At 38.8% G+C, this 10,228-nt stretch overlaps 1 protein-coding gene across 1 annotated transcript; it reads left to right on the forward strand.

Annotated features, from left to right (window-relative positions):
• Positions 1-338: 338 nt before the first annotated feature.
• Positions 339-10,228, forward strand: LOC125233522 (neprilysin-4-like). The gene is made up of 15 exons (XM_048139574.1): positions 339-754; positions 1,497-1,619; positions 1,992-2,131; positions 2,926-3,094; positions 3,272-3,786; positions 3,856-4,146; positions 4,763-4,913; positions 5,192-5,378; positions 5,639-5,757; positions 5,923-6,315; positions 6,709-6,789; positions 6,940-7,112; positions 7,623-7,807; positions 8,211-8,354; positions 9,406-10,228. Exons 1-15 carry the CDS (start codon positions 339-341, stop codon positions 9,580-9,582), a joined length of 3,264 nt encoding a protein of 1,087 aa, XP_047995531.1. The 3' UTR covers positions 9,583-10,228.

Raw genomic sequence — 10,228 nt, forward strand, 5'->3', positions numbered from 1 at the left:
TGTCATATATTTACGAAATCCAGGGTTACTGCTCTATTTAAAAACAAAGAAGGTCGAACCACTTCAAAGTAAATCTAAAACGGGCAAACCGCAAAAGTATTAGGGTATATTATACTATTATAAGTGCGAGTGAAGAGTAAATGACACATTCAGCAAATAATCGGTCAGATAGGTAGTCGAGTTAGTACCGGCGACGCACCGCACCGGTCCATGATTGCTCGCAATTTACGTAGCAAATCCAACGACATGGTCACACAATAGCTGCTGCGTAGTATGATGTTCTGTTCCACTTACGAATATCCGTCACTCAGAACTGACACCGTCAGTCGGAAACTGCCATGAAGCGGGCAGACGCGTGTATTCCACCCCATGGAATAAAACAAAACCCCACCTGTAATCTTCTGACAATCGTCGCATGTTTAGTACTACTTACCTTCCTCGTTACATGCTTCATAATCAGTGACTCGGATTCTGCAGATGACACTCAATTCATTGATCAAACCATCCCAAAAGTTTACAACAAGTTGGAAGGAATCCCTCCCGAGGAGAGAGACCTTTTCCATGGTTTCCAAACCTCTTTTATACCGTCTGAAGAGCTGATGCAAGCGCAAGGGCATTCTAAGTCTAAAAGAAGTTTAGAAGAGCCAGTGAGTAGTGACTTTTTGTGGGACGCTTGGACAGGAGTGAGTGGACCAATTACTGCAATTAGACCAAAACGTAATAGCAAATTTACGTTTACATCGCAGGACTATATGTAAGATCATTTGATTGATTTCTTTGTCTGAACTTTTTGTACATTTGCGTCAAAGTTATGCCATAAACCCCTGATATTCGAAATACTCGGGTGGAGCCAACTTTAGCCAATCTTCTTCGAAACCACGGGCACTACAATGTGGTCCTTGACCTTACACTCGTATAGTAGAGGTAGTACTTAAATATTAATAAGAAAACCGACCAAGAGCGTGTCGGGCCACGCTCAGTGTAGGGTTCCGTAGTTTCCCGTATTTTTTCACAAACTGTTCAAACTATCAAGTTCAAAACAATTTTCGTAGAAAGTCTTGATAAAATTCTACTTTTGTGATTTTTTTCATATTTTTTAAACTTATGGTTGAAAAGTTAGAGGAGGGACACATTTTTAACTTTTGGAGCGATTAATTCCGAAAATATTAACAATATAAAAAATGATTTTCGTAAACCCCTATTCATTTTTAAATATAAATACCTATTCAACAATATATCACACGTTAGGGTTGAAATGAAAAAAAAATACTCCCCTCTTTACGTGTAGGGGGGTCCCTTTTTTTTGACGGACAAAAAAAAAGGAAAAAAGGGGCTAATAAAAAAAAATCTACTTTTTATTTCAACACTTTGTCGGCGTGATTGACGGACGGACGGACGGACGGACGGACGGACGGACCTGGCGAAACTGTAAGAGTTCCTAGTTGACTACCGAACTTTATGAATTTTAACTGGGTTTACTTTTTTATTTCCTCAAGGGAAGATCCCCTCTTTCATCGTCACGAGGTCCAACAGCATAGTCAAGAGAGCACCGGCGAGAGTTACGAGGACTATTCTTATGACTCCGCGGAAAACAACAGCCAGGAAGAAACATTTCAAACGTACGTATCAGCTCGTACAACAGGTCGAGACAGGATGTAATTTTTATAAACGGCAATATTTTCTCGATAAGATGGGTTGGCCAATTTGGCCATCACGCCAACTGGTATGTATCCACCTAACAGCGTTAAGTGCGACCGGCGACCCTGTAAATATTCTAGTGATCATTTCACAAGAAAAGATAAACTACCTCTAATAACCGACCTTCAGATCAATAAGGACTTGTTATATGATCTACCGTGAACATAAATCAAATCAAATAGCAAATCGTAGAATCTACTTCTATCAATGTAATTACTCTGTTGTAGAACTTACGACTAGTTGGGGTGAGTTGCCGGAATTGGCCTGTCAAAATTTTAACATTTTTGACACAGTATCGCCGAGCATCGAAACCACGTGGATCGCGGCCCCCTAGACGACGTGGTTGAGCAGATCCGCAGCCAGCCAGAGTTGGAGGAGGGGGAAATGGAGTCTTCCGCGCTGCATTTGTATAAGCCGAGCTCGTCGCATACAGGTAGAGCCAGTTTGTATGCAAGGGGTTCTACTTTTCTCTGCAGCTGAACTGTCGTACTGAATAACAGGAGGAACAGACGGACAGACAGAATAGATGTACGGGCAGACGACAAATAACGGGGATGACGGCCCTTTAGATGACGTGATGGAGAAGATCCTCAACCAGCCAGGAGGGAGAGATGGAATCTTCCGTGCTGCACTTGTATAAGCCGAGCTCTTCGCATACAGGTACTTTATTTAAGAAACAGACGGATAGACGAACAGACGAAGTGTAAGAATCTTTATTTACCATTTTTATTAATATTAACTGTCTAAAGGGATGAATCGGTTAATGCTCAAACTTGGCATTGACTTAATAAAATGTCAAAGTTAACATCATGTATCAGAGCAGAGACTGCTGTCTCTGCATGCTTGCAGCATTGTTTTATTTTACGTGACGTCATAACTTAACCTATTGAGGAAGGTTATTTTTGTACACCTGCGTCGACGTCGCATTCATCAACAATACATGATTGTCAAAGATATTATCCAATTGACTATTGGCCTAAATCGATCAAGGTTAAGGCCCTATTGTCGTGCTAAAATTATTCTACGGTGATTTTCCAATTACATAACGACGCCAAATTGTTACATGAACAGATCAATTAGTGGCGTATCGAGTGTAATGAGATCTAAAGATCCGTAGCACCAATGCAGCATTGCGAGAGGATAAGGTTTAAAATTCACGAATGGACATAGCATAAGTAAAAAACCATTTTTTTTTTTAATTTTTAACTAATTCTCTAATCGGTACAGGTATCCAAGCATTCTGGAAAGGGCAAGGCGACAAGGCCGCTATAAGGGAGACGCAAGCAAGCATCATGAAGCGAAACATGGACGGGGACGCCGACCCCTGCCACGACTTCTACCAATATGCTTGCGGCAACTGGGCTGCTCTCAACCCTATTCCTGCTGATAAAGCCGGGTATGTTACAAAGAGGTCCATTTCCTCGGGAAAGGTTTGCGGTTGTTGAGAATGCCATGATTGAAACATAATTTTAATCATTCTAAAGCTTTTCTCATTGCTAGTTAATCATTTATTATATTATGTATCCTTATCATAACTTTAATGATACTACATTCACTGTGCTTCATATTCTAGGTACGACACTTTCGAAATGCTGAGAGAAAACCTCGATGCTGTACTTAAGGATCTACTGGAATTCCATGAACCATTTCCAAGCAAATATCCCGGAGCTAACCTGGACGTGAATTATGGTTTCCTAAATACAACTAAGACGAATCGTTACCAGAATACGAATAATGATAACAATAAACTTCACATAGACACAATGGATATTAGTAACTTTGGTGAAATACTAAACAGTTCTATTGATGGAAGATACAGATACGATTGGATTAAAACCGACCAAGAGAAACCTGAAATCGTTAATCGTATCCACACTTTGTTTCATAGAAAAGAAAGAGATTTATTTAAAAAAGCCAATAACACGAAACCTAAGAACTTATTACAAATACTCAAAAAGAAGAGAAAAGGAAATATAGTGAAACACGTGCATAATAAAATAGATAGTGATATTTCAGAAAAACATGGAAAGAGAAAAAAACGTAGCTTAAAAGGAAAATTGACGAAACTGAAATCGTTGCTTCAAAAAGGTACTCATACATCTACCGTGAGAAAAAGCAGGCCAAAACGAGATACTAAAACTAATCTACCTATTTCAGACGATTTTACTAAAACTGACGATGCAGCATTGAAAGCGAAATTTTTATTTAAATCATGTATGAATTACGAAATACTACAAAAACGTGGACATCAACCGCTTCTAGATCTTTTGAATTTATTTGGAGGTTGGCCTATTCTTGACTCCATTTGGTTACCGTTGAGTTTTGACTGGCTAGATGTTATGGCAAAGTTACGTTTGTACAATAATGATATTCTAATCTCTGAGTGGGTAGGACCGGATATAAAAAACTCTGACGAATACGTTATTCAATTCGACCAGACGAGCTTAGGTATGTATCATTAAGTGTGTGAGGTACGTATAGAGCAACATTGCTAATTTGTTGTCTTACAATGAAATGAACTTTACATTTTGATAAGTTAATTCTAAAAGCTTTTCATCACATTTGAGAGGAAAACACAGAAAAAAAAATCATAAGGCCAAATCTTCAATAAATGGCGGTGTTGTACTGCCCGTTGCTATGGCAACGCGGTCAAGCGCAAATGGAGATGGCCGTCACAATTTCCTGCCAGATTGCAAATTATAACGATTTATCTACGTGAAATTTACAAAATATATGTAAAACACACTGAAATAATTGTAAAACATAAATAAAATGCATTTTTCATACCGTGTAATATTTTTTTATAGCTTAATAGTAAAATTTTAGTTGTGCAAAAAAAATCCTTGGCTGATTGAAACATCCTTTGCCTGAAGTATTGTATGGATTGTATTCATTTTTAAAACTAAATCTATTACTCCCTTGGGAATAAAATAGTACATTATTCTTCAGTACACGTAGACGCAATGAGAACTTTAAACAGCAAATGTGATGAAAATAACTATAATTTCTTGCGAAGCCAGTTCATTTAAATCTGTAGTTAAACTCTACAGTATTTTGTTTTCAGGTTTACCTACACGAGAATATTTTTTGCAAAGTTCCAATAACATATACTTGGATGCATACAAACATTACCTCATAAAAATCGCTCTTTTGCTGGGTGGAAATAATAATCATGTATTGCAAAGTGCAGAGAAGCTCATCGATTTTGAAATAAAGTAAAGTACAATTTTATCTAATTAAGGACATAGTTTTATGAAAATATTTACTAACGAAATCCTTTATTGTGAACCTTATTGCTATCATGATAGTTGCTTTTTAACTACAATGAGACTTTAGCGCGTGCCGTGGAGACGGGAGCTAGCCGCCGTGAATAATAGAAACAAGGTCTTTTGTTCAACAGATTACGGCAAAAGCCAAAAAACCATCTCAGAAAATTCATACTATACATCCACCCAGAAACTTTGAACTTATCTTAAATAGTTTAAATTATCAGGTTGGCAAATATAACATCAGCTCCCGAAGACAGGAGAAACGTATCTGAACTCTACCGGAGAATGACTCTACGTAAACTGGAGAAGTTGGTGCCAGAGATTGGATGGAGACGATACTTGTGTGCCGTCATGAACAGAACCGTCCATTCACATGAAACTGTAGTACTTTTTGCACTCACTTATGTACAAGTAAGTAAAAGTTCCTTTCTCTTCGTTTTCTGAAAAATGGTGCTAATATGATGGGGCCATCTGTGCGTATTACATCAAACTTCATGACTTGACTACGATTCTGTTTTTAATTTTTTTGAAAATATATATCGGGATTAATTCTTCCTTTATTAATTTGTTTAGTTCCTTTAATTTAAAAAGTATTTTTTTTATTTATGAAACTATGCATCGTCTAAAAATGACTATATTGTTCCTTGAGGGTAAATGGCTGAATTTTTCAGCACCTCGTAAAGCTGATCGATGAGACGGATCCAGAGGTGCTGGCTAACTATTTGTTATGGCGATTTGTCAGGCACAGGGTCAACAATCTTGATGATCGATTTCAGTCAGCCAAACAACAGTAAGTACATTCAAAATAAACGTACTATTGTAAAACATTATCTAGATCCAAAATTTCATTATTCCTGGGTACTGTTGAAAACTATCAAATATAACTTGTCTTGTTTTACGAATTTGAAACGATATCGATATTAGATGTTGTACTAAATATGTAAATAATTTTCAGATTTTACTTCATTTTGTTTGGTCGAGAACAATCACCACCTCGTTGGAAGAACTGCATATCTCAAGTGAACTCAAACATGGGTATGGCTCTTGGATCCATGTTCGTAAGAAAGCACTTCGATGAAACAAGCAAAAACGATACACTTACCATGACAAGAGAAATACAACAATCCTTCAGAGAACTGCTACATAAGATGGATTGGATAGATGATGGTACAAAAGATTTAGCTGCACAAAAAGTGGACGCCATGATGCTAAGGATAGGGTATCCTGATTTTATTTTGAATAAGAAAGAGTTGGATCAGAGGTATAAGGATGTGAAAATACACCCTGACAAGTATTTTGAGAATACGCTTAACATTTTACAACATTTGACGCAAATGGAACAGTCTCGGTAAGTTGTTTAATATCATATATATGTTATTTTCAAGTAAGAGTTTGGTAAAGTTTTAAAGTCACTGCCGCATGCACTCGAAAAGTCGGGCTTTGTGGGTGCCAATGATGACAGAGTCGATTGGAAGAGGCAAAGGAGAGGTCTTTAGCAGCAGTGTAACACAGAATTTAATAAGATGCAAAAATATCATTTTTGGCTTTTATCGCCGACTGTACCTTTCTTTCAACAGTCATCTATTGCCCTCTAAAACGTTTCTAAAACCCTTACTCGATGCGGATATGACGTTTCATGACAGAGTTCCTATGACCACCTTTCTGCTCCATCATCAGATCAGCTCCATGATACCATAATATTGCATTGCCACGTGATTTACATATGTGTGCAAAATTTCAGCTCAATCGGAAACCGGGAAGTGGGTCAAATTTATCTTATACGTTTTGAAGCACACTATCATACCTCTACTACATATACAAGGCAAGTTGAATAATAAAGCTTGTAAATAGTCACTAAAATTGTTCCTTAGGTAGAAATTGTTCCTTTGCCCCAATTACTTAAGTAATTGAATAGTTTTGCACCCACCATGTAATCGTCTATGACATTTGTGATATAATGTGACTGTTTTAGGATAGGCGAGCCAGTTAACAAGACGTTATGGAACACAGCCCCGGCAGTGGTGAACGCGTATTACAGCCGCAACAAGAACCAGATCATGTTCCCGGCTGGGATACTCCAGCCACCATTTTACCACCGCCACTTTCCACGCTCGCTCAATTATGGAGGCATAGGAGTTGTCATTGGTAAGAGGAAATCAGAAAGGAAACAAAGATATTGTAGAAGCCACATACCTAGCGGTGTTGAACGCGAAAGTATTATAAGTACCTACAGCCTGAACAAGAATGATTTGTGATCTGCACGGGAAGCATGGTCGCGCGATAGACGATAAAATAGCAGGCCGTCCCTATCGCACTATTTGTAAGTGCAGATCATGTTCCCGGCAGGAATACCTACTACAACCGCCATTCTACCGTAGTGCTAGGGTATTACACCATATGTATCGTCATTGGTAAGAAGAAATTTTAAGCTAAACAACAAGTAGGTAGAACTCCTGTTTTCTATCTGGATGTGGGTTGAATAAAACTAACTTTTGTTTTGTCTCAATGGGACTACATTTTATAATTGGGGTCGATGGCTGATCGAACTATACAAGTGATGCCAGCATAGATTTTAAGTAGAATCTCACAAAACAAAAAGAACCAGAGACAGGGTTGCTCAGATTTAAACTTAATGCACATATTATCAATTTGTAGGACACGAACTAACGCATGGTTTCGACGACAAAGGTCGCCTCTTCGACTGCAACGGAAACCTTCACCGCTGGTGGTCAGACTCTGCTATCGAGGCGTTTCATCGGCGTGCGCAGTGTCTGATAGATCAGTATGGCCGCTACGTTGTGCCTGAAGTCAACATGAAGCTCGATGGTGTCAACACTCAGGTGAGAAAAAACGCCCACACACTGTCGTTTTTAACTTAAGCTCAATAAGTGGCCAGATTCTGATAACGAAGCATTTTAGCAGTACCTATTCACCAGTAGGTAACTCAGTAGGGTTGCTAAGGGGTGCCTAAAGTCGACGGTATTAACACACAGGGGAGAATAGTATTTTGGAGATCAACCACATGCACTTCTAGTAACCACTAACAGACCAGCCTAACTAGAAACAGCTTTCGACATGCAATATTGACAGTTGACATATTTGGTGCTTTTACACAACAGGAAGCTCAATGGTGTTGGCACATAGGTGAGAATAGGCTAGGTATGGACATTACCTTTACGAATTCAACTCAACTTGCGTTTTTGGTGGTCAGACAGCATGCTCATTTGTATTTTAAATTTCCAGGGTGAAAATATAGCCGACAATGGCGGCGTGAAGCAAGCCTTCCGCGCCTACATCCGCTGGGTCCAGAAGAACGGAGTCGAAGATGAGACGCTACCCGGCCTCAACCATACACATACGCAACTCTTCTTCCTTAACTTTGCGCAGGTAACACTAGTATAGAGCCCTGGGAACGTAGCCAAATGCACAACCAATCGCATTTCCGTATTGGCGCAACAGAGCCAGACTACGTTTGCGTGCGTGCTTTTGATTGGCGTCTAGCGTCAACGATTGCCATTTCAGCTAGGCCAGCTGGGTACTTGGGTAGGCCTCTTGATTGGGCAGTCAAGATACTAATTGTGTCGCTTAACTTCAAACTCGGGTAAATCCATTCTACTTTAAGGTTGATTATCTATAAAAAATATATGTATAGAATCTGAAAAATAATCAACCTTAAGTATAGCAGAATGGATTTACCCGAGTTTGAAGTTAAGCGACACAATTGTTTGCGCTGGCAAATGTCTCAATGTAACACTACTTATAGTATGGAAGGTTGATAGAAATAGATTGTTGTTTTCTTTTCTATGGTACTGTGGGCGTTCAGCCACAGAATTTTTGTATTTAACCATTGGCATCTTGGCTGGACCCTCTCAAGAGTCAAGACCCTGAGAAATTAAGAAGTAAAAGAAAATTCTCACCTGCCATAGGAATTTGCATTAGCTACGTAAGTCGCTGTTACATATACAAAAGGTAAAAGTATAATCCAACCCATGCATTGGCAGGCCGCTTGCTTGGATGGAATTTGCCATTCCACCACATTGACCTTGAAATGAAAATTGCCCGAAGAAACAAATTGGAAGACATCCTAGGCACTGGTCCCATCGCGAGCTAGTAAGCTATGAGCTATCGGCTATAAAAACGAACAAAAGATAAGCACTCCCGTGAAAATAAAAGAGACACGGCGATTTTGATAGCTCACCGCCAGCGGTGATGTTTATAGTTACATCGACGTGTCTCTTTTATTTACACGGGAGTGATTATCTTTTGTTCGTTTTATAGCCGATAGCTCATAGCTTACTAGCTCGCGGTGGGACCAGTGCCCTTTTGATAAACGTGTACAAAAGTCGACAAGCCGCTTGTGGGACTAACGATTATTAGCGGCTTTAGTAAACTTTTATAAGGGGGTTATTCTTATCCTATCAAACTGTTGTTACTACAGGTATGGTGCGGCGCGATGCGTGCCGAAGCGATGCGCAACAAGCTCAAGACGGCCGTGCACTCTCCAGGCCGTTTCCGCGTCATCGGAACACTCTCGAATTCCAACGACTTTGCCAGGGAGTTCAAGTGCCCGCTTGGCTCGCCAATGAATCCGGTAGAAAAGTGCACAGTGTGGTAGAAATGCAATTATACAAAATCGATATACTACTATCACTTATTTTTGCGGTAGGTATATATTCAGCCAACTTTTTCCTCAGTTCCTGTAAGAGTGGTATGTCCAATGGCAGTTCCTGTGAGAAGAGTTATGTCCAATGGCAAATACGATAGTTTAATTTAAAGCATTTAAACAATGATTTCTTGATTATTATAAAGTTAGATGCCTACCTTAGTTTATATTGTGAATTGATTTTAATGTTACATATTTACTTAGATTAGGTTATAACTAAGCCTATATTACCTCAGTATTTGTTAGATTAGTATAATATGCTATTACTGAATTAACTCATATGTGAGTGTGTTTAGTAAAACGTCTCACTTTGTCGGTTACCACTAAGGCGAGATTTACTTGTATCATTATATGAATAAACCGACAAAGCGGCTTCATAGCAATCGACAAAGTGGGACGTTTTCCCGTGCACACTCACATATTTTCTATAACTCTGAATCACAATAATTATTTAAAAACTGCATGCTTTTGAGATACCTACCTATCAGCAGATTTTTTATTATTTTTATTGCAAGAATATGTTTAACTGTGATATCGATTATTTTGGAAGTTTCATTTAGGAAGTATTTACGATTGTTATATAAATAAAAATGGAGAA

Source organism: Leguminivora glycinivorella, chromosome 14 (genome assembly GCF_023078275.1).
Source record: "Leguminivora glycinivorella isolate SPB_JAAS2020 chromosome 14, LegGlyc_1.1, whole genome shotgun sequence".
NCBI lineage: Eukaryota > Metazoa > Arthropoda > Insecta > Lepidoptera > Tortricidae > Leguminivora > Leguminivora glycinivorella.

Coding starts and splice junctions, on each gene's coding strand:
- LOC125233522 (XM_048139574.1), top strand. CDS start 339: ATGAAGCGGGCAGACGCGTGTATTCCACCCCATGGAATAAAACAAAAC. Junction 755..1,496: donor TTTACATCGCAGGACTATAT/GTAAGATCATTT, acceptor TATTTCCTCAAG/GGAAGATCCCCTCTTTCATC. Junction 4,147..4,762: donor ATTCGACCAGACGAGCTTAG/GTATGTATCATT, acceptor TTTTGTTTTCAG/GTTTACCTACACGAGAATAT.